Raw genomic sequence first — 25118 nt, 5'->3', positions numbered from 1 at the left:
AAATGGAAACTTACTTATTCTCATTTCCCAATGCATTGTGGAAGGATGCAGTATTACTGTCACCCCCATGCTTTGCTTTAGTATTCTAATCCATGTTTTGGGGGAAAATAGGCAGATGTTTCATGACTTGTAGCCTACTATAATCAAATTATATATCTTCATAATTACGTTTGATTGTTTGTAATTCTCGTTTAATTCTATTTTTGATGACATTGTGATATATATGCAACATTATCGAAAGGTATAAGTATAATATAGCCTAATCAGGGGAAACTTGACAAAATAAATTCTGAATCTGTTATTGTGAATAACATTTTGTTTGTCCGAAGGCTTTCTTTCTTACACCCTTATATTCAGCGCTATCCATAGATCTATTCTCCATTTAAGAGTAAGCGAGCGCAGAGAAATTCAAGGCTTCTGATTGGTTTACCGCAGGTATCTCTCGCGCTGCACACTTTTTTTTTGGTCTAGAGGAGCTACTGCAACTCAAACTTTCTGTACGAACGCAGATCCTTTCTCTCTCTCCATCTGCTCGCTGAAGAAGCAAATTATCTCGGTTTAGAAGATTGACGGTTTCACACTGTTGTACGGAACTTGTTACTTTGTAACACAGGAACCTTGGAAGAAGCAGCAACTTTTGTTGCAAATTATTGACACAGTTTTACATTTGCAAAACAAAGGACCATGACTCAATTCAACAAGGGACCAGTGTACGGGTTGACTGCAGAATTGAGAAGCAAGGTAAGCGTGACTATTAGGACTACAATTTTACATATCAAATTGATGCATTTAGATTTTTGTACGTTTTTATTTAGGAAACTAATTATTTGCATTCATCAAGTGGCCCACGTGAAACTGCTTCGCATCAGTCGGTGCATTCATTTCCCTCGATACGACCTGGAAATGGTTTTCCTTTTATGGAAAGTGTGTGATGGCAAATGGCCACGTACTTCAGAAGCATATGAATGATGATCAGTCAATGTGCCCTTTGTCTTGTAAATATTGTCTACCAGGTTACGTAGTGCAGAATACCCCGCACAACAAATTGCAAATAGGTTGTGATTTAATGTCTTCAACATAATGAATCTGCACTGATAATGTCTGTTTTGGAACACTACCTTGGAAACTAGTGATCAACACACATCACCAACTAGGCTGTAATAAAAATATGTCCATTCTCGGGCCCCTTTTCCCAGACCTTTCACAAATGCAACCTTTAATTCGGCTACATGGTGATGCGGGATTTACAAATGTACAATACTCCTTTATGATCTTATTTGATGCTTCTGGTTCATGTCAAATAAATGATGAAAGCTTCATGAATGAATGGCAAGGCCAACAACTCATTGTTGCTCCACCATAGTGGGTGGAGCCTGTATGGGCGGTGTAGGGGCCCCTATACTGCTGAGTGAAGTCTGCAGTACTAGACAACATCCTCGACAATGCATTCTCCTCGTCTGACCCCTCAATAGTTTGTTGTACTTTATATACCATCTAAAGCTGTAGCATTGCCTTCCTTGTCAGACCTTATCTCATATGGAATCAGTTTGCTACTATTGTTTTAAAGGGTCCCGTTAGATGTACCATGCAGCACAGCTTTGAATAGATGAATGATGGGCTGGGCCCCCTGCCAAGTCTTCCATGTTTTCTTGGTTTCTGCTTAGGGCTTGGTGATATGACCTAAAAATTATATACAACTTTTTTCCCTCAAACTTATGTGCTATTCACAATATATATCTCTGAATAAGAGCAGATGCTCTTATCCAGAGCCACTTACAGTAGTGAATGCATACATTTTCATACTAGTCCCCTGTGGGAAACTAACCCACAACCCTAGCATTGCAAGTGCCATGCTCTACCAACTGAGCTGCACGGGATACACTGCATTTCAAACAGCCATCAATAATCAAATGAATTCAGGGCTTATGAAGTTATACCTAGGAAAAACATGTTTTATTTATTTAACTAGGCAAGTCAGTTAAGAACAAATTCTTATGATGGCCTAGGAACAGTGGGTTAACTGCCTTGTTCAGGGGCTAAACAACAGATTTTTACCTTGTCAGCTCAGGGATTCAATCCACCAACCTTTCGGTTACTGGCCCAACGCTCTAACCACTAGGATAAAATAGTCAAAATAGTTGAACCTGCTTTTTTTGTGATAATCACTTATCTTGTTTTCAAGTCCGTCTATGAAAATGCCCTTTTTTGTTACAAATTTAACAGTAACCATGCATAATGTACATTCACTAATAATGACTAACTTATTGTAGCAGGCATTAAGCTTGGGGCGGCAGGGTAGCCTAGTGGTTAGAGTGTTGGACTAGTAACTTTATATTTCAAGTTTAAGCCAACTTGGATCTATTTGCTAGCTAACAAGGCAAAACAGTTTAAATGTTATGAACACACCCTTCTGTCTGCCTCCAACTGTTTGAACAGCATAGCATGCCTGTCCACTTTGTTCAGATGTTGAAATCAAGTGCCCTACCTTATTTCTCAGAATGAGAACAAGTTGCTGATTCTTTATATAATAGCGTTTTATGCTTATTGTACATTTATAAAACACAGACTAGACAGCTAGTATAAAAGTCTTTGGCAAAAATGCTGCTAGCGGTAGGCCATACTAGCTACTGGAATGCCGTGCGCGACAAACTGAGCATTCATTTTCCAGAATCAAGGTTCATAGATACTCTCGTTTGAGTAGTGTCTGCTCTGTGTGCAATTTGAGTAGTTGAGACATAAAAAGGGTATCGTTAAATAGGTTAACTTCTCCACTATTACGGCAAAATAATGTCTCAATGTGTTTTGGTGTCCATATGAACGATTCTGTTGGACCAAATGCAAATAGTGAGATGAAACCTCCTTGTCAGAGAGGAAGAAGTGATCTCCCATCTTTGTTTGTGTGAGTGGCAGGAGGAGTGGCTTGATATGTGTAAACTGTAAACACACAGGAAGAGGTGAAGTGAGAGGTTTCACTCTCTCTAAAATCTGTCCCAAATAATCCCAATGCGTTTCTATGGGCTTATTTTGGATCTAAGCTTGTCGTCTGCCTTCCTGCCTTTGGGACAACGACTCCCGTTGTTAGAGCGGAGATATGAGCATCTCGTCATTATATGCAGATCTCTGGTGTAAATGGGAAGGTGAACACAGCACAAGGAGAGAAGGAGACGAGACAAAAAAGACAACATGAGAACAAACAGACGTAAACTCCCATATAAAAAATAAACTAGATTCTTGCGATGCAGGCATTTGGAACATCGCACAAAAACATAAATTCGAATTAATCAAATGAATTTGATATATCGCCCAACCCTACTTCTGTTCAATTGAGCACATTGTTCCTGGGGAGAACCCCAGATGGCCCAGAGGTCTATCAGCCACATGTTCAGTCTGTCTCACACATGAACTAAAGAGGTGGATCACCTCCCTTTGTCTGGGTACAAATCAACTACAAATCATCAGTACACCAGTACTTTTTCTTGACCACCTAGCTTGACCCACTTATAGCTACCGTATATCTAGGGCTCAGAGTTTTCCCAGGTCAAGCCACATAGTCTGGAAAAACTTTCCCCAGTCGTCTTTATCTTTTTATACCGATATCCACAGCTCCTCTCCGGTGGATTCCCCCGGTACTGCTGCTCATTCCGTGCACCAGCTCCGGAAGTCTACGTCACCGGCCTCTAGGCGTCACTGAACTGTTTCATTATGCACACCTGGTTCCCATTCCCCCTGATTAGTAATTGTATATATATGTGCCCTCTGTTCACCATTGTTTTGGGCTTCGTCCTCGTGCCTTTTCATGGCATGTTGTATTTTTGGGTGGAGTATTAAAACCCCCTATTACGTATTCCTGCGCCTGTCTCCAATCATTTATACAACGTGACAGAATAACCGACCCTAAATGGAGACAGCAGGAATGGCCTGTCCGACGCACCCGCAGCTTCTGCAGCTGCAACTGGCCCCTCCGAATCCGCCGCAATTTCAGGCAACTGGCCTGTCCAACGCCGGCTCAACTTCGGCAGCTGCAACTGGCCTGTCCGACGTTGCTGCAACTGGTCCATCCGGCGCTGTCGCAACTTCGGCAGCTGCAACTGGCCCATCCGACGCAACTTCGGCATCTGCAACTGGCCCATCCGACGCTGTCGCAACTTCGGCAGCTGCAATTGGCCCATCCGACGCAACTTCTGCAGCTGCAACTGGCCCATCCGACGCAACTTCTGCAGCTGCAACTGGCCCATCCGACGCAACTTCGGCATCTGCAACTGGCCCATCCGACGCAACTTCGGCATCTGCAACTGGCCCATCCGACGCAACTTCGGCATCTGCAACTGGCCCATCCGACGCAACTTCGGCATCTGCAACTGGCCCATCCGACGCAACTTCGGCATCTGCAACTGGCCCATCCGACGCAACTCCGGCAGCTGCAACTGGCCTGTCCAACGACAATGCAACTTCGGCAGCTGCAACTGGCCCTGACCGACCCGCACCGCCTTCCTGTGGTTGTCCTCAAGGTTGGGGTCTTCCCACTGCAGGTGCAGCGCGTCAGGGGGGGGTACTGTCACAGATTCCCCCGGTACTGCTACGCATTACGTGAACCAGCTCCGGAGGTCTACGTCACCAGCCTCTAGGCGTCACTGAACTGTTTCATTACGCACACCTGGTTCCCATTCCCCCTGATTAGTAATTGTATATATATGTGCCCTCTGTTCACCATTGTCTTGTCGGTTATTGTTCCCATGTCCGTTGGTCTTGTGAGTACCTGTGCTTTGTTGTTTTGGCTTTAGTGCTGCGTGCATTGTGTACTCGTTATTACGGGTCTTATCCTGTGAATTGTTGTGCACTTGTTATTAGAGGTGTTGTCCCGTGTATTGTTGTTACGGGTCTCGTCCCCTGTATTTATTAGAGGTTTAACCTCAGTCTTTTGTTTGGGTTTACATCCCTGTGTTTATATGTTTGTTTTGGGCTTCGTCCTCGTGCCTTTTCATGGCATGTTGTATTTTTGGGTGGAGTATTAAAACCCCCTATTACGTATTCCTGCCCTTGTCTTTCAATCATTTATACAACGTGACACTTTTTGTCATTTCACTCCCATTTAAATGTGATCTCAAAGTGTGTCATTCCATCCATGCAAAGCAGTGGTTCCATGAACTTCCTTCCCTTTCCCCGCTGTCTGCCAGTGTGAGCGGAGACATTTTCCACGTTGTCTGCCAGAAGATACGCTTTATTAGAAGTCTGACGGAGATATGCCAGCCCTTCAGTGGTCTGCTTGTGGAAAATAATTATGTTTCATAGGAAGTGCCATGAATGTCTCTGAACTGTCAAGCGGCGCACAAAAACCTCAAAGCCAACCTCCCTTATAACTTTTTAGTATTTCTTTCTAGTGAAGATCTACGTAATGCAGTTCAGGCAAAGCCTTTGCTGCGGTTTCCCAGACCCAGATTAAGCCTACTCCTGGCATTCTCGAGGTAGAATCTCCATTGAAATTGCTTTTTAGGCCAGGAATATGCTTAAACTGAGTCTGGGAAACTGTCTGTAATAGTATAGTTAAAGCCCCAGTAGAGCCCTCCACACGGGTTCCTGGTCATGGTTCTTATGGTAACTTCTGGCAGGCTGGCACCCAGATGTGTTCCAGGAAGTAAATAGCTGATCACAATGGGAGGCTCCCATCACTTGGACGTCAAGACCACAGTGGGAGCTTTGGTGTGTGTGTCACTGGCTGTCGTCAGCATTACCTTACGCAGCCGTTATTACTTTGATGGTTAAAAAGCACCGCACAACATCTTCACAACTATGGCTGTGTCAAACAGCAACAACGTAGTACATTGTACTGGTGTATCAGGCTTGGGTGATTGGAGTCTATTCCATTTCAACTCAGTGGATTCAGGAAATTGATTATTGACTTACTTGAAATGGCATTGACATCGTTCTATGTTTTTGTTAGCAGCTCAACACATCCTCTGTCAATTGGTTTTGCATGTTAAGTGAGTTCTCCATTTTAAAAGGTAATGTTTACTTTACCTTTTAGCTTTTATTAGTGTGATGCACTTTATCAGTTTGATTAATTTGGAAATTCTCAGGAAATGCTTGTATGTGCCGTTTATGAATACGTAACATGCATGAGTACAATAGAGCTCTACACTACAAAGGACGTTGCTTTGTCCAGTAATTGAAGCAATGATGAAAGTGAATTAGCCTGCTTTGTAAATGACCGTCTCCCTGGCTTTCAGCCATATCGCAAGTTGTGTTATCTGATACCGTCCAAAACGGTTAAACTCTGCCAATACCTGGAATTATGAATCTGATACAGGGCTGAAACTGTTGTTATACCTTTTCTTCCATATCCATATCGCAATAAATTGCCTGAATTGATGCTTTCACAATAATTAGAACAATAAGTTTATAACATTAATGTGCACATTTTTTATTATCCTTTTAAATACTACTACTAGTTCGATGGTTGTAGCCAACAATTGTCCCATTAACAATCACCCATATTAGCAATCTTATTTGATTTCAAACTTCACATATCTCTAGTATAAGCTACGTATCATACTGAACGATATCAGCCAAATGCCCACCATAAGTATGGTCACTTCACAGTGAGGACTTTAATAAAGTGGTGCTGTGATGGCCTGACATCTGCGCTGTCTCAAGGACAGGACACTTAAACGTTCAGTCCTCTAGCAATTATGAAAACCAGACTGGATGTTTTGACACATGGACATGTGCCTTGCTCAAGGGCACATCGACAGATTTTTCACCTTGTCGACTCGGGATTGAAACCAGCAACCTTTCGGTTACTGGGCCAACACTTTTAACCTCTAGGCTACCTGCTGCCCTACCTATACCCCTTCTGTAACCTACACCCCTAGTGAGAGATGCAGTACAGAGTTACAGTACATAGTGGGCTATACCGCTACAAACGTGTCCACATCATGAATACCCGTACGAGGAAACAAATAGAAAGAAGTGAAGGCCATAGAAAAGGGAAGGGTATTCAAGAATGTGCTTTCTTTTATGTGAACATTCAACATTCAACACATACTGGTTAATCTCACTACGAAGACGCAACTTGCGTCATTTTCAATAAGGATGAATTCAAGCCACCTTCCCTACACCTTTTTGCACTTCAAATGACTTTGGCCAAGCTCCTCTCATCACACCGTCCTTGTATCGTATCTGCAGCATTATGTGTCTGCAGCTACTTTTCTCTCCTGCTCACAACAGATAAGGCTGCGGTGAACATCATGTGCACGGTGCGCCTCATACATAGGACTTAAAATATATCCCCTGAAAACAGTATGTAAGGGTAGCCCATGTCCAGCCACACAGAGCACAGAAGACATGTTTTGTGGTGTTGGCTTGGCAGATAGTTGTTTGAGACAGGACTGAAGAGATTATGCTCAAGTGTTTCAGTCGGGAAATATTTGCATGTAACTGCCAGGAAAGACCCAACACTTGTTCTGTTTTGCATAATTGAATGTAAATGCAAAATAATTAAGTATTCATATATTTAATCAAACTGGGGGCTGTGTGTGTGCGCACGTGTGTGCACGTGTGTGCCTTCCCTTTTTAATTAGCTCTAGCATCACAACACGCATGGCTGTTGGGAGGGAATGTCATGTTTTTGTTGAAACTCCTCTAAAGTGCTGACGTGGCTATCCTCCCTCTGTTGAGGAGGTCCCAGAGTGGCCCTTTAAACCCCACGCTGACACCTCAAGGAGAACAGGAAGGAGTCTTCCTTGAGTGCTGTTAATAAACACTGGCTATAATTGCCCTTCAAGAAAAACACAGGATGGAGCAGCAGCACTTTTTGTTTCTGACATATTGGGAGTCTTTTTTTTCTCCTTTCTGGTTATTTTTAGGTCAGGAGGATGTGTCCTAAGGATAACAGTGACATTTTGAGTCATGGCTCACTTTTGAGGATGGATAGATTCGAATTGGAAAAGGAAAAACTTTATTGTTCACACAATATGGAAAATGGCCGCCTTCCGGCTGTATGTCAACAAACTAGAGCTGAACAATTAGTGCTTTTAAAGTCGGTTTGATTCTGAAAAAAAATATCACCATTTTCGATTTTGGTTTAGATTATTTGGGTTGAGTGCTGTAACAACACAGAATAAAACAATTCATAAGTCCCATAATGGTAGTGACTTCTCATTACTGATTATCACTTATTAACCATTTATTCACGTTACTTTAATACAATATTTCAGTAACGGTGTATATTACATTGGTTTTATTTGATGACTTTATTATTTCATGCCAAGTCATCATCTCATCTCTATAGAGCTGCTGTCTGACAAAATCACTATTTTGTAGTTCTTCAAAGTAAGTAATGCATACTTGTATGACTGCTGAATAAATACCAACTATCAATCACTTGGAATATGTATTTCCAGGTTGAGATACCTTGCGAAGCAAAAGCTGCTCTCTATATCGCCTTACGATCGTGCATTCTTCTCTCTTCTGTAGCAGGCGTAAAAGAAATACAGACCGGACAGGTAGATGCACAATGGATTGTGTTCATTGAAGTTAATTACCATGTTTTATGCACTAAACTATATATTCAGAAAATTGGCCTGTTGGAAGCTACAACTCCCTACTACATGGCACAGTTCAGGCTGGATCTGATTTATTTCTAGAGAAACTAGACATTTTTCTGTGAGCATTGAACTCACAGAAAAAAAACACAAAATGGAATTCAAATAATTGAACCGAGTTGGTCAATTAGGTGTTTAAAAATGGGTGAATCGCTCAGCACTACAACAAACAGCAATATGACAATGGGCCTAGGGCTACATAAACAGACATGGTGAATTGTTTCTACCTCACCTCACGCTCATCATCATTGCATCATTCCACTCCATTGAACATTTTCCAGAGCCACGGAAGGTTAATCATTTATTAACGCCTCACCAGCTGTCTCTCTTGTCAAGGCTCCATTCAATGCTATTTCCTCTCCAATAAATGGATAACCAATATTTGGACAGATTGTGGGTTTTGTGGTAACAAACAGTAAGAGGTTTTTGGAGGACAAAGCCTGTGATTTTTGCAACATGCAGTACAGTAAAGTCGTATCCATAAGGAGCGGCCCGTTTACAATACGGCAATCTCAGTCTTTTTTCAGTCCAGATGTTGTCTCCATTCCCCAGACCCATCAGGAAATGCTTCCAGTTGCGTGGGCAGGAGTGGTAGTATAAGACAAGGGGGTTTCTTTCTCTGCATGCCTGAGAAAAGAGAAAGATGAATCCATTTCTGCTTTACTCCCCCTCTTTCCTCTCTGAATGCCTAGCTAGCTCTGCTCTATCAAGTCCCAAGAACACTGGAGCTATTGTTGGGCTGTAGAGGAGAGATTGCTAGATCCGAACAGGAACTGTTCACACTCCCTTCTGTCAGCCATCCACGGGACGTTTTAAAGGCCCAGTGCAGTCAAAAACGTGATTTCCCTGTGCTTTGTATATATTTCCACACCGAGATTGGAATAATACTGTGAACTTGTGAAAATTATGATAATGGACTTTTTAGTGAAAGAGCTGGTTGAAAAGACTGCCTGGAATTTCAGGTTGTTTTGGTGGGATATTATGGAACGTCGTTTGGGTCTTTGCGTGTAAAAAAAGATACACATCAAATAGTGTTATTTGACGTGTCAAATAAGCTTGTTGACCAATCAGGACCTGAATGTGACTGCACGTCACATAATAATTTAACACGTTCATTACTGGTCAGACCATCTATGTGAAGCTAGCCAAAATAAGGATTAGCCACAATAGTAGACTTTGTGGTTAGCCTTCAAATTAAAAGTATGTCATTGACAGTGATGCAAATGAATACAAAAAGTAGAATTATGCTATAATTGAATAGATCATAATAAACAAGGTTATATAACATCATTTGACAAATCTGTTGAAATCACACTGGCTGTATTAGACTTTAGAATTGCATTGGGGGCATACTTATTTCACTGTACAGCCTTTCCTATGGATTGTGGATCAATGACATGGCGTATCAGTCTACTCCGTGACACCCAGAGAACATGGGATATCAGTCTATTCAGTGACACCCAGAGAACATTAGCTTTGTAGCTCTTATTGCGGGACTCTGAAACAACTGAATTGAGCCATATTTATTGTCAATCTACTATGTGTATTGAGCGTTATTCCAGAGGAAAAACAATACTGCGTGGATGTTTTGGAGTCTGATAACTCTGAGGAGGATGTTGGGAAAAAATATCTTCGGTATTGAGTAGACTGATACTCCGTTTCGTTGATCCCCACAAGCATATACAGTTGGCATTGCTGTTATGATTTCAGTTGTCCTTGATGTCCTTTGTTTTAAATGTAATATTATTTAATTTTTTGCATTGTTGTTTGCTGTTTTCTTCTGTCTTTTCCTTATTTCTCTTTAGTTCATTCTCTTGGTTGTTGGTGCAGTGGGGGGTTCTTGGGGGTGGGGAATGGAATTAATTGTATTTTTTCTTTGTCTTCTTCCGGGGGGGGGGGGGGGGGGTCTCGAATGGTTGAGGGACAGCTATTGGGGAACTGTGGGGGGGATCTTGGAGGGTTCGGGTTTCACAAGATTGTGATCATGAAAAAGGAAACTATGACATATATTTTATATCATTATCATGCACACGCACCCTCACACATAAGGATGGCTCTGTTGCAGAAAGACTGATACATGTTTGATAGTGTCTTGTTGCTGTATTGTTTGTCCTTCATGTTCTAATAATTTAATGTTACCCCTTCCTTGTGTTTTTTTTGTAATTCATTTTTTTAAATATAAAATATATTGGGTATTGAGCAGACTGATACTCCATTTCATTGATTGACTTTTATTTTGAAGGCAAACCGCAAATTCCACTATTGTGCCTAATCCTAATTGTGGCTAGCTTCACAACACATAAACCGGTCCGGTCGAGCCTCACTAGCCAGATGAAGCTAGCTGGCTGTTTATAACGTTAGCTTTGGGCAACGGGGTTACGTAGTTGGCTAGCTATTTATTTTCATGAACTGAAGTTAAATGTCAATAGGCGAACAACACGTGGCTACCTAGGTAATACTTACTCGCAAGGATTCCTAAATCATTGCTAAGAATAATGAAAATGACTGCAGTTTCTGCTGGCCATTGTTTTCAGGCTGGTTGTATTGGTGCTAGCTAGGTCCCAAGCTAAAGCTAGCTAGCTATCCCAGAAGTAGCGGTCAAACAAATAATGACTTATTAACAATGCGGTATTGTAAACACATCGTTCGTGGCCGGTGAGTGCTTGTTTGCAGACTTTTTTGTACGGCTTTGACAGTGCTACTGATAGTAGTGGTGGCGCTTGGCTTGCAAATTCAGCACACACAACATTCTATAATAGAATTGTGTTATTTGACATGTCATTGGGGTGGCAGCATAGCCTAGTGGTTAGAGTGTTGGACTAGTAACCGAAAGGTTGCAAGATGGAATCCCCAAGCTGACAAGGTACAACGTTCTGCCCCTGAACAAGCCCACTGTTCCTAGGTTATCATTGAAAATAAGAATTTGTTCTTATCTGACTTGCCTAGTTAAATAAAGAAATTTAATGAAAAGCTTATTTAATGTGTCAAATTGTGTTATTTGACGTGTATCTTTTTTGACCGGCAAAGACCCAAACGGCATTCCATGGGATGGAGTTTTGGCTATCCACAGTGACAGCACCTTGCGTAAATTAGTTCGACCAATAAGTAACAGTTCCAAGCCTCTCTCCCAATAATGGCACATTTTCTGTTTTCCCTTCCCCACTTAGACCTCTCCCAGACAGTTCTAGCAAAGTTCTTGCTTGAGAAATTGCACTTGTTAAGAAGCTATTTTTACACTTTTTTTGGCCATTTAAATGAAAACAGTCACAGTAAGGTACTTAATTGTTACCCAGAAATGATTTGATATTGAGAAAAAAATGGCTGCATTGGATTTTTTTTTAAAGGACTCCCTGGGACATGAGTCTCATAGTAACGGCTAGCATAGCGTAGCTTGTTTGGCACGACACAAGGTTGTGAGGGGCACTTTTTCCTTTATCTACCTTTCACATTGAACTCTGACCCTTCCAGCTTGGTATCGAAGTTGGATTAATTATTTCAGGGACATCACATCAACTTTCCCCTCCTTTTAACCACATTGAAGACTCTTTGCCCTTTTTGAAGACTGCTGGTCTTTGTAGGAACGGCGGCCATCTTTCTTACACACAGCCTTTGAGCAATACTGAAATAATTGTTTTCCCTTTTCATCTTGATGACAGATTTCAGATTTGACTCTGTCAAGGCTCTCATGTTGGCGGGTGATGAACTATTAGGCACAAAAGTCTGGTTTGTTATGTGTGTGAAGGGTGATGAACTGTTAGAAACAGTTAAAGTGGGAGTTTTTATGTGTGAGGTTGATGGGATTTCAGCCCTCTGTCTTTCTGAGAGAACTGAAGACTTCTTTCAGCAGAGGTTAGACTCTGAATGTGGAGGATTAGGCCTATCACAGATGGCTCTGAACCTTTGGAAAACCTCTACTTGCTTGTTTTCAACCATAGTCAGCAAGAGGTGCTGGTTTTGTGTGTGTGTGTGTCACTCAAGTGCAGCGTGTGTGTTTAATAAATTGCAGATGAGGGATCTCTTGGATCTACCTCGGCTCCTCCTAGCTAAACACACACTGCCCACATTCTCAAACACACACACACACACACACACACACACACACACACACACACACAGACCTTGAAGAGGGTCTGTTTTGACACTGTGGTAGCTTGACTCAGACAGTGAAAACAGACCAGTGGTATTGCCGATGGCTTTTTGTTTTTGAGGTTGATATAAACTTGGAGGTTTTGTTACTTTGAGATATCTTTGTATTGTTCAGGTTCGGTACCTAACCTTTTATTCCATACATTTGCATGGAAGTCAATAGCCCATGGCTCACAATCTCTGTTTGTGAAATATTTAGTGAAATAATAATTCATTTAAAAAAAGTATATATTTTATATATTTCCACACTGAGGTTGTATTGTGAACAGTTGCATTTTCGTTACACAGCCATCAATAGGGTTTGCATTTTCCTGTCCAAAGACCTTGTAAGAGTCAGATTGTCTCCTTGATATCCAGGTACACTGTATGTAGTGTCTGAACCCCTCTGGTTTCCCCATGAGGCAGTCAGATCTGTGCTTGCGTGCCAGACTGAGGATGCACTACAGTAATTTGAGCTGCAAGGAAGAAACCTGGTCGGTCGCTATTCCACATTCCTTCTGTATGGGGAAACTACTGACTCCAGCATTGTTACTGTACCATAACTTGCTTGGGCTGCTCCTGTGGCGCAGCGAGGAAAAACAATACCTCCTTAGTCGATAATTAGCCCTAGAGCCGTATGTATTGTCTCAGTGCTGATCTAGGATCAGTTTAGCCTTTTAGAACATAATGAATAAGATTACATGGACAGGGGAGTCGTGCTCCTAGATCAGCACTCTGAGGTGTGCATGCGGCATCCTGAGTGCTTTCTCTTGATTAATTAGCGAAAGCAGCAAGATGGTGCTGACAGACATGGCAGCTCTGCTTCTAGCTCCTAAGCAACTTTGGAGTATTTTGTTTTTTTGTGTGTTATTTCTGACATTATTAGCCCAGAACAGTTTTTGTGTTATTACATACATCTGGAAATAACTTCTGGATATCAGAGCGGCGGTAACGACCAGGAATAGGACTTTCCTGAATTCAATCCTTTGTTCGTACCCCCAAGGGCAATTGGACTTATCCCAGAGGCTGCTCCAAGTCGCCGTGGACAGAGAAGAGGTATTCAGAGTGGACTTCTAGTCTGACTCAGGAGGCGGGCACACCATCCACCGCTTCCAAGTATATTACTCACTTACTGTCTCTGGACAATAAAGCAGACGAGCTCAGGGTGAGGATCTCCTTCCAGAGCGATGTCAGGGACTGTAACATACTCTGTTTCACGGAATCATGGCTCTCTTGGGATATACTCTCCCCTTCCATACAGCCAGCTGTGTTCTCAGTTCATCCCACAGACCGGAATAAAGAAATCTCTGGGAAGAAGAAAGGCGGGGTGTATAGTTCATGATTAACTACTCATGGTGCGATTGTGATAACATACAGAACCTTTTGTTCACCCAACCTAAAATACCTCACAATCAAATCCCGACCGTATTACCTCCCAAGATAATTATTTTCGGTTATAGTCACAGCCGTGGAAATTCCCCCTCAAGCCGATACCACGACGGCCCTCAAGGAACTACACTGGACTTGATGAAAACTGGAGGCCACACAACATTCCTGTGTCCCTTCAATATGGAGAACCAGCCTGAGAACATTAAACATGAAATAAAGGGACTTTGGAACATTGGTTTCCGTCAGTCACAATGGTGGTCATGATGATAGGTGGAATATGAAAATGTATGTCATTTTTGTTTTGTTATTAAAGGTTAATAGATGACGTTATTACGAAAACATTGTAACGTCAACAGTTTACCTAGTATATGTTTGATGTTTATACATTGTACGTTGTGTGGAAAATGTCCAAATCAAAGAGAGTGTTTTGGTAAAGATGAAATGTGAAGTTAGATGTCTAAAATTGGATTTGAGTAAAATCTAGACCTTGCTCTTAACTTGGTACGCCCAGAGAATTACCCTAAAGCCGGCTACACCCACTTCTGACCCGAGGGTGTGAAGAATTAACATATCAGACTAAGTGACCCAAGCTGCAGCCGAGGTCTAAAAAGTAAACGAACCCAAAACGCAACACAAGTTTGAGGACAAAGAAATATTTTTCTACCCAAGCTACGGATGAGTAGCTGTGTCTAAGTGGGTGAATTCAAGTCGAACCACCTAGCCTCCACTCCCCATCGAATCGTGGTATCTACACTGTTTCATTCCTACGCTGTGAGCTCTGAGCAACAGAGCTGTCTGTCCTCAGAAGAGCCCTTCCAGAGCAAGGGCGAGGGAACAGACTCCTAAGCCAAAAGGACACTGATATCGTGAGGATGACCAGAGAGTTGCGCCGGAGAAGTGCATCATTGAGCAGCCTGAACAGTCCACGTGGAGAATCCACGGAGACCTTCCCCACGTAATTACATCATTATATTCTGACCCATTAGAGCGGCAGTTTGGGGCAAGGCTAGGGTTAGAATAAGCATAGCTGACAAATTCACCCAAATGTATATTTCTCTTGTTTACTTTCGCTTTTTATCTCTCTTTTAAATCCCCATTTTGGGTAACACGCGCCATAGTGTGTTGGCCCGTTATACAAAGTCTAATCAATAGCCTAGAATGTATTTTTGTGTATGTTTATCTTGTATCATAATTTTAGCTTTCTAGTAAATAAATACTCAACTAAGATTGGTGTGGTACGAACTCATTGGTGAGACCCGGGGCCGTGCAGATTCCCAGATTTTGCGACGTTCAGAACGAGACTGTAGAGGTAACTGGTTAATTAGCGGCTGTTGTAAAATCGATATTTGGGAAATAGAAACTCAATAAAACGAATTTTCCCATGGTGCCCCAGGTTAATAAGTTAATAATTGCTTGATTCAGTTAATCACGCAATTAGAAACCTTTAATCATTCGATGAGCAACAGTCGTCACATTAACTAATACAACGTCACGACAGTGGGATTCGAAATGGTTGGTGATCCGTTTGTTAACTTGGCTTTCGAAGACCTTAGAAAGGCAGGGTAGAATACATATAGGTCTGTAGCAGTTTGGGTGTAGAGTGTCTCCCCCTTTGAAGAGGGGGATGACCGCGGCAGCTTTCCAATCTATGGGAATTTCAGACAATACGAAAGAGTTTGAACAGGCTAGTAATAGGGGTTGCAACAATTCGGCAGATCATTTTAGAAAGAGAGGGTCCAGATTGTCTAGCCCGGCTGATTTGTAGGGGTCCAGATTTTGCAGGTCTTTCAGAACATCGGCTATCTGGATTTGGGTGAAGGAGAAGTGGGGGAGGCTTGGGTGAGTTGCTGTGGGGGGTGGATTGCTGTTGATCGGGGTAGGGGTAGCCAGGTGGAAAGCATGGCCAGCCGTAGAAAAATGCTTATTTACATTCTCCGTTATAGTGGATTTATCGATGTGACAGTGTTTCCTAGCCTCAGCGCAGTGGGCAGCTGGGAGAAGGTGCTTTGAGTTTGTGCTACAGGATGCAAATTTCAGCTTGAAAAACTTAGCTTTAGCTTTCTTAACTGCCTGTGTATATTTGTTCCTTACTTCCCTGAAAAGTTGCATATCACGGAAGCTGTTTGATGCTAATGCAGAACGCCACAGGATGTTTTTGTGCTGGTCAAGGGCAGTCAGTTCTGGGGAGAACCAAGGGTTATATCTGTTCCTGGTTCTACATTTTTTGAATGGGGCATGCTTATTTAAGATGGTGAAGAAGGCACTTTTAAAGAGTAACCAGGCATCCTCTACTGATGGGATGAGGTCATTATCCTTCCAGGATACCCGTGCCAGGTCGATTAGAAAGGCCTGGACGCTGAAGTGTTTTAGGGAGCGTTTCACAGTGATGTGGGGTGATCGTTTCACCGCAGACCCATTACGTATGCTGGCAATGAGGCAGTAATATAGATAGATAGATTGACAGACGATGCAGTTGCCATCACACTGCACCCTGCCCTATCCCATCTGGACAATAGGAATACCTACGTCAGAATGCAGTTCACTGACTATAGCTCAGCCTTCAACACCATTGTACCCTCCAAGCTCATCATTAAGCTCGGGGCCCTGGGTCTGAAACCCGCCCTGTGCAACCTCTCCTGGAAATCCTTACGGTCCGCCCCCAGGTGGTGAAGGTAGGAAATAACACCTCCACTTCGCTGATCCTCAACACAGAGGCCCCACAAGGGTGTGTGCTCAGCCCCCTCCTGTACTCCCCGTTCACCCATGAGTGCGTGGCCACTCATGCCTCCAACTCAATCATCAAATTTGCAGACGACACAACGGTAGTAGGCCTGATTACCAACAACGACGAGACAGCCTACAGGGAGGAGGTGAGGGCCCTGGCAGAGTGGGGCCAGGAAAATAAAGTCTCTCAACATCAACAACACGAAGGAGCTGATTGTGGACTTCAGAAAACAGTAGAGGGAGCATGGCCCTATCCACATCAACGGGACCGCTGTGGAGAACGTGGAAAGCTTCAAGTTCCTCAGTGTACACATCACTGACAATCTGAAATGGTCCACCCACACAGACAGTGTGGTGAAGAAGGCGCAACAGCGCAGACTGAAGAAATTCGGCTTGGCCCCTAAGACCCTCAGAAACTTTCACAGATGCACAATTGAGAGCATCCTGTCAGGCTGTATGACCACCAGGTATGGTAACTGCGCCACCCGACACCACAGGGCTCTCCAGAGGGTGGTATGGTCTGCCCAACGCATCGCCGGGGACACACTGCCTGCCCTCCAGGACATCTACAGCACCCGATGTCACAGGAAGGTCATCAGGAAGATCATCAAGGACGTCAACCAACTGAGCCACGGCCTGTTCACCCCACTATCATACAGAAGGTGAGGTCAGTACAGGTGCATCAATAACAGCTTCAATCTCAAAACCATCAGACTGTTAAATAGCCGGCTACCACACAGTTTCTCAGCCCTGCACCTTAGAGGCTGCTGCCCTATATACATAGACATGGAATCATTAGCCCTTTAATAATGGAACACTAGTCACTTTAAAAATGTTTACATACTGCTTTACTCATCTCATATGTATATACTGTATTCTATTCTACTGTATTTAGTCAATACCACTCTGACATTGCTCATCCTAATATTTATATATTTCTTAATTCCATTATTTTACTTTTACATGTGTGTATAGTTGTGAATTGTTAGATACTACTACACTGATGGAGCGAGGAACACAAGCATTTCGCTACACCTGCAAAAACATCTGCTCAATATGTGTATGTGATGAATAAAATTGGATTTGATTTGAAGGCATGTACATCATAGTTGGAAGCCCAGGGCTTCAACCAAGCAGCCTATGAATGCTCATTAAGATGGCTGAGGGCAATATCCCTCTAATGTCTCCCTCCGCTATCTCACGTAACGTTGTCTCTGTGATGTTTTCATGGAAGTTTAAGACACTTCATTGCTCAGGACATCTCAGGAGTCTTTCTATCTTGCGTTCTGTGTTTCTGTCTGTCTGTCTTTCTCTCTCTCCTTCAAGTCATTGGGTAAAGCAACAGTGTTAGTCTGGACTGGGGAATCTGTGGAGCCGTCCCCTAAAGCCAGGGTTCAGTCATGGGGCAGCGGTCCATGTAATTTCCTGTGTGTCTTACCACTCCTGGCAACAGGCCACACAGCAGTGATGTGAGGGAGAGGAGAGACGAGTGTTTTCCCAAAAAACGGACCTTTAGAACGATATGTGATAGATCGGCTTTGGCTTCAGTTTAAAAGCTTTGGCCTTCTGTTGTGAGGACTGAAGCGTTACCTCAAGTGACTTTCTCTTTAAGAAAATACATGAATGGATAGAATGGATTGTTTTTCCTTTTGGTTTTAATTGTATAATGCTTTTTCAAATGTTCTGTATTTAGATTGGGCTAAAAGCCCCCAAAATGATTGTGCAAGTCTACCCATTAAACAGACCTAATCTAACTTTCCCAAGGAGTGGTCCGGCTAAGCCCAAAGACCACGAGTTATAACTGTTGAAATGGTGTGCTGCTCACTGCTTACTAAGCAATCTGTTGAGGTCAGACTAATGCATCACACTTAACATAAACACTTCTTCTCTACCTAAAGGCTATTAGAACTCACAGACTCACTCCCTGTGTCACACACAGGCATAATATTTATTTATTTAACCTTTATTTTATCAGGCTATCATACTGAGACAAAGGTCTCTTTTACACATGAGCCCTGAATTACATCAATTACAGAAAATACACACATCAATATAAATACAAAATTCAAGGAGAAAGAACAATCATACTAAAAGATTATGGAGTTCATAAAGTAGTCTAGGTGTAGGCTTACATTGTGGTTAAAATTGGATCAAATTACAAGATACCTTAAGTATGTAGCTTGTTTGGTTTGTGTTAGGATTGGGTTTGCGTGCAGGATCGGAAGTCTATGGTAATTGCTCGACCTTGCCCACTTGTAGGATAAGTGGTATTGATGTCGTATAGCCTACCTATCCGAACCTGTCATATCCTCACAAGTGTCTAGGGGGGTCAGTGTTTGATTTTGAACTATTGTTAAATGAAGAGTGGGTGGAGTTACATAATTATTTGATATTTTCAGATCGCAGGGAAGTATGACCTGCAGAAGGAGGAGGAGCTCCGGTTTTGGATTGAGGAAGTGACGGGCATGCCCATTGGAGAGAACTTCCAGAAGGGTCTTAAGGACGGAGTCATCCTCTGCGAGTTAGTTTTATTTTTTTTCTGTCTACACAAAGTGTATCTGTGTGAGATTTACTATTATATGTATTCTAATGTTTTAGGTAATTATACCAATCCATATTGTTAGGTTGTATTATCATCCCCAACATGTGAAGGATGATTTGCCCTGTTCAATTTACTGGTTTACAAGTCCTAGACTTCGCCTGTCTTCAGCTCAGTCCGCTATGAGGATGTAGGGATGATCACTCAAGTAGACTTAATACAGGATGTTATATTGTTGCCATAACAGTGATCAGGTGTTGAAAAGGCCTACAGAGGTCTCTGTGGTCTTAATCTCTCTATAATTATTTTCATTACCACTAGGAACAGTGTGTTATTTGTCATTGCTCTAGTTGAGAATCTGTTTTATGTTCATATCAAACTGTAATTGCTTACTATTTTCTTCTACCTTTAGGCTGATAAACAAACTGCAGCCTGGTTCCATCAAGAAAATCAACCACTCCAAACTCAACTGGCATAAGGTACGTGAAACAAAATAAAAGATGTTGATATATACTGTAACGCTACCATTTCACAGAGGGAAAATGCTTTTCATTCGACAAGACTAAATAACGAGACTGAAGTGGAGTCTGATTTCCTTTTGTTGTTCACTTCTAGCTGGAAAATCTGGGGAATTTCATCCGAGCCATTCTGAAGTTTGGCCTTTGTCCCAACGACATCTTTGAGGCCAATGACCTGTTTGAGAATGGGAACATGACCCAGGTCCAGAGCACACTGCTGTCCCTGGCTGGTGTGGTAGGTTCTCGGTTAGACTGGGGTGAATGTGGAACCCTGAGTTGTTCGTGACCTCGTTATAACCATGTGCCATAACACCACACACAGTGCCATGGGAGAGCATGACATGAAAAGGAGGCAAACGTTGGTTTTTGGTTTGTTTTTGTTGTTGGTGCTGAAATCCGTGGTCGAACAAACACTGTTTTTGATTGAATTGCTGGTGATTGAGATGTCCATGCAACACTTTGTAGACTAACAGTACAGTTATAATTAGTGAGTAAAAACATTTATGTAAACTGCAAGCAACACTGACTTTGTTACTTTGTCTCTTACCATGCAACAGGCGAAAACCAAAGGTTCAAACTCCAACTGTGACCTCGGTGTGAAGTATGCGGACAAGAGGACGCGCCATTTCGACGAGGAGAAAATGAAGGCTGGACAATGTGTCATTGGACTGCAGGTGAGTCATACTAACACAATTGCAATTACCACAGAGATAATGTGGGGTGGGTTAAAGAAGGATTTTTAGGCCGTGAGACATGGATTGTATGTGTGCCATTCAGAGGATGATTGGGCAAGACAAAATATGTAAGTGCCTCTGAACGGGGTATGGTAGTAGGTGCCAGGTGCTCTGGTTTGTGTCAAAAACTGCAATGCTGCTGTTTTTTGATTTTTTCACGCTCTACTGTTTCCCGTATGTATCAAGAATGGTCCAACACCCAAAGGACATTTGTATTTATTATGGATCCCCATTAGCTGCTGCCAAAGCAGCAGCTACTCTTCCTGGGGTCCAGCAAGATTAAGGCAGTTTATACAATTTTAAAAGATTACAATACATTCACAGATTTCACAACACATCGTGTGCCCTCAGGCCCCTACTCCACCAGTACCACATATCTACAGTACTAAGTGTGTGTGTGTGTGTGTGTGTGCTAATGTTTGTGTTGCTTCACAGTCCCCGCTGTTCCATAAGGTGTTTTTTTATCTGTTTTCTAAATCAAATTTTACTGCTTGCATCAGTTACTTGATGTGGAATAGAGTCATGGCTCTATGTAGTACTGTGTGCCTCTAATAGTCTGTTCTGGACTTGGGGACTGTGAAGAGACCTGTGTTGGCATGTCTTGTGGGGTATGCATGGGTGTCTGAGCTGTGTGCCACATGTCATTACCTCTCATAAATAAAAGTAGTGATTGAAGTCAATCTCTCCTCCACTTTCAGCCAGGAGAGACTGACATGAATATTATTCATATTAGCTCTCTGTGTACATCCAAGGGCCAGCCGTGTTGCCCTGTTCTGAGCCAATTGCAATTTTCCTAAGCCCTTCTTTGTGGCACCTGACCACACGACTGAACAATAGTCCAGGTGCGACAAAACTAGGACCTGTAGGACCTGCCTTGTTGATAGTGCTGTTAAGAAGGCAGAGCATCGCTTTATTATAGACATACTTCTCCCCATCTTAGCTACTACTGCATTAATATGTTTTTACCATGACAGTTTATAATCTAGTGTTACTCCAAGCAGTTTAGTCATCTCAACTTGCTCAATTTCCACAGTATTTATTACAAGATGAAGTTGAGTTTTAGGGTTTCGTGAGAGTTTTGTTACAAATTCAATGCTTTTAGTCTTAGAAATATTGAGGGATAACTTATTCCTTTCCATCCACTCTGAAACTAACTGCAGCTCTTTGTTGAGTGTTGCAGTCATTTCAGTCGCTGTAGTAGCTGACCTGTATAGTGTTGAGTCATCCGCATACATAGAAACTCTGGCTTTACTCAGTCAGTGGCATGTCGTTAGTAAAAAAAATTAAAAGCAAAGGGCCTAAACGGCTACCCTGGGGAATTCCTGATTCTACCTGGATTATATTTGAGAGGCTTCCATTAAAAAACATCCTCTGTGTTCTGTTAGACAAGTAACTCTTTATCCACATTATAGCAGGGGGTGTAAAGCCATAACACATGCATTTTTCCAGCAGCAGACTTCGATCAATAATGTCAAAAGCTGCACTAAAGTCTAACAAGACAGTCCCCACAATCTTGACACTACTCCGGGAAGCATTGGTGTCAACATGGGCCAGCATCCCTGTGGAACACTTTCAACACCTTGTAGAGTCAATGCCGCGACGAATTGAGGCTGTACTGAGGGCAAAAGGAGGGATTGTGTGTGTGTGTGTGTGTGTGTGTGTGTGTGTGTGTGTGTGTTTTATCCTGTCTGTACCAAAACAATGGATACCAGTCGTACTCTGAAAAACAAATTACATTTGTGGTCAATACCATTGCCAGACATAGAATAGATTTGATTAGAGGACATTGTGACCTATGGATGGAGCCATGTCTGAAAGCTGTTTTTGTCCTGGGTAGATGGGGACAAATAAATGTGCCAGCCAGTCTGGTATGACAGCATACGGGACCAGGAGACACTTATACGACCCAAAGTCACAGACGGACAAGCCCTATGACCAGACTACCATCAGTCTGCAGATGGGAACCAACAAAGGAGCCAGCCAGGTAAGAGTACTGTTCGTCTGTGGTGTATAAAGTACTGTGGTTCTTATGGTTCTGCTGCAGTGGATTCCTAGCCACTATAATCCCTGGAAGCAATTAGCAGTAATCTTGTATCAGAGTGAGACATCTACCAACTAAAGGTTACTGTGGCCAGGTGCACGCACACACACATTCTTGCTTTCTCTCACAAACACACACCCTTTTACTCTCTCTCTCTCTCTCTCTCTCTCTCTCTCTCTCTCTCTCTCTCTCTCTCTCTCTCTCTCTCTCTCTCTCTCTCTCTCTCTCTCTCTCTCTCTCTCTCTCTCTCTCTCTCTCTCTCTCTCTCTCTCTCTCACACACACACACACACACACACACACACACACACACACACACACTCCCACTTAACCACCAACCTAACCTTCCCTCCCTCCGTTCCCCCTGTCCTCTCTCCTTGCCTCCCTCCACTCCCATTCTCTCCCTCCCTCCGCTCCCCCTCCCTCCTCTCCCTCAGGCTGGCATGTCGGCGCCGGGTACCCGCCGTGACATCTACGACCAGAAGTCGGCAGGACAGACAGCAGACAGCTCCACCATCTCCCTGCAGATGGGCACCAACAAGGTGGCTTCCCAGAAGGGAATGAGCAGCTACGGCCTGGGCAGGCAGATCTACGACCCCAAGTACTGCACCTCCTCCACGGAGCCCACCTCTCCCGTTACCCTCGGCAACAATGCCGGTAGCCATGGCAATGGGAGCCTAGGAACGGGAACCAATGGATCGGAGATTAGTGACAGCGACTACCAGGCGGAGTACCAGTATCACCATGACGACGAAGAGGAGTACCGGGGTGGGTACCAACAGCAGTACAGCGGGCACTATGACGAGGACCAGGGCATCGACTATTAGACTGACTGTGTGTCAAATGGCACCCTATTCCCCTCTACAGGGTGTCATTTTATATTTTCCTGTTAGACTCTGTGGGCCCCATTTTGGCAGCTAAAAAATGTGCGCTTGTTTTGACAACAGCGCTTTTTTTTTGCGTTGTCAAAAAGTCACCCTGTGTAGTAGTAGTCCCAGTTGACATAAGTGTAACACAATGTGTCTGGGAATATGTGACGTTATAGTGGCCTTCTACCGGAATTGGAGTGGAGAAACATGTCCAAGTACCTTTATGGATCATATGAACCATAGGCCTATATATTTAGTTTGATACAGTTTTGTGGGACCACTTATGATGACGTTTTTTAAACTGATGCAAATTGTGTTACTCTAGTATTACTGTAATATAAAGAGTGTTGAGAGAGAGTGATTTTGTTATCAACAGAGCAAGAATTTTACTATCCTTGCTAGCTTTTTTAAAAACAAATGTTTTTTGTCCTATACAGTTGAAGTCAGAAGTTTACATACACTTTGGTTGGAGTCATTAAAACTTGTTTTTCAACCACTCCACAAATTTCTTATTAACAAACTATAGTTTTGGCATGTCGGTTAGGACATCTACTTTGTGCATGACGCAAGTCATTTTTCCAACAATTGTTTACAGACAGATTATTTCACTTATCCACTATATCACAATTCCAGTGGGTCAGAGGTTTACATACACTAAATTGACTGTGCCTTTAAACAGCTTGGAAAATTCCAGAAAATTATGTCATGGCTTTAGAAGCTTCTGATAGGCTAATTGACATCATTTGAGTCAATTGGAGGTGTACTTGTGGATGTATTTCAAGGCCCTACCTTCAAACTCAGTGGCTCTTTATGTAACGGATGTGAAACGGCTAGCTTAGTTAGCGTGGGCGCTAAATAGCGTTTCAATCAGTGACGTCACTTGCTCTGAGACCTTGAAGTAGTAGTTCCCCTTGCTCTGCAAGGGCCGCGGCTTTTGTGGAGCGATGGGTAACGATGCTTCGAGGGTGACTGTTGATGTGTGCAGAAGGTCCCTGGTTCGCGCCCGAGTATGGGCGAGGGGACGGTCTAAATTTATACTGTTACATTGATGCTGTTGACCCGGATTACTGGTTGCTGCGGAAAAAGGAGGAAGGTCAAAAGGGGGGTGAGTGTAACGGATGTGAAACGGCTAGCTTAGTTAGCGTGGGCGCTAAATAGCGTTTCAATCAGTGACGTCACTTGCTCTGAGACCTTGAAGTAGTAGTTCCCCTTGCTCTGCAAGGGCCACGGCTTTTGTGGAGCGATGGGTAACGATGCTTCGAGGGTGACTGTTGATGTGTGCAGAAGGTCCCTAGTTCGCGCCCGGGTATGGGCGAGGGGACGGTCTAAAATTATACTGTTACATTTACTTGACATCATAGGAAAAATCAAAAGAAATCAGCCAAGATCTCAGAAAAATACTGTAGACCTCCACAAGTCTGGTTCATCCTTGGGAGCAATTTCCAAATGCCTGAAGGTACCACGTTCATCTGTACAAACAATAGTATGCAAGTATAAACACCATGTGACCACGCAGCTGTCATACCGCTCAGGAAGGAGACGTGTTCTATCTCCTAGAGATTAACGTACTTTGGTGCGAA

The 25118-nt window shown here is 43.0% G+C and overlaps 1 protein-coding gene across 1 annotated transcript; it reads left to right on the top strand.

Moving 5' to 3' along the window:
• The first annotated feature begins 425 nt into the window (after positions 1-425).
• LOC118944862 (calponin-3-like) lies at positions 426-24034 on the top strand. The gene is made up of 7 exons (XM_036966771.1): positions 426-741; positions 19238-19359; positions 19790-19856; positions 19993-20130; positions 20453-20569; positions 22467-22613; positions 23107-24034. Exons 1-7 carry the CDS (start codon positions 685-687, stop codon positions 23494-23496), a joined length of 1038 nt encoding a protein of 345 aa, XP_036822666.1. The 5' UTR covers positions 426-684; the 3' UTR covers positions 23497-24034.
• Positions 24035-25118: the final 1084 nt, after the last annotated feature.

Source organism: Oncorhynchus mykiss, chromosome 28 (genome assembly GCF_013265735.2).
Source record: "Oncorhynchus mykiss isolate Arlee chromosome 28, USDA_OmykA_1.1, whole genome shotgun sequence".
Taxonomy (NCBI): Eukaryota; Metazoa; Chordata; class Actinopteri; order Salmoniformes; family Salmonidae; genus Oncorhynchus; species Oncorhynchus mykiss.
Note: the sequence above shows the minus strand (reverse complement) of the source record. Positions and strands in the feature narration are given on the sequence as shown.

Excerpts from the sequence above, each read along its gene's own strand:
- LOC118944862 (XM_036966771.1), top strand. The coding sequence starts at position 685 with ATGACTCAATTCAACAAGGGACCAGTGTACGGGTTGACTGCAGAATTG. Across the intron at positions 19,857-19,992 it reads CCAAACTCAACTGGCATAAG|CTGGAAAATCTGGGGAATTT; the intron begins GTACGTGAAACA and ends GTTCACTTCTAG. Across the intron at positions 22,614-23,106 it reads CCAACAAAGGAGCCAGCCAG|GCTGGCATGTCGGCGCCGGG; the intron begins GTAAGAGTACTG and ends CCTCTCCCTCAG.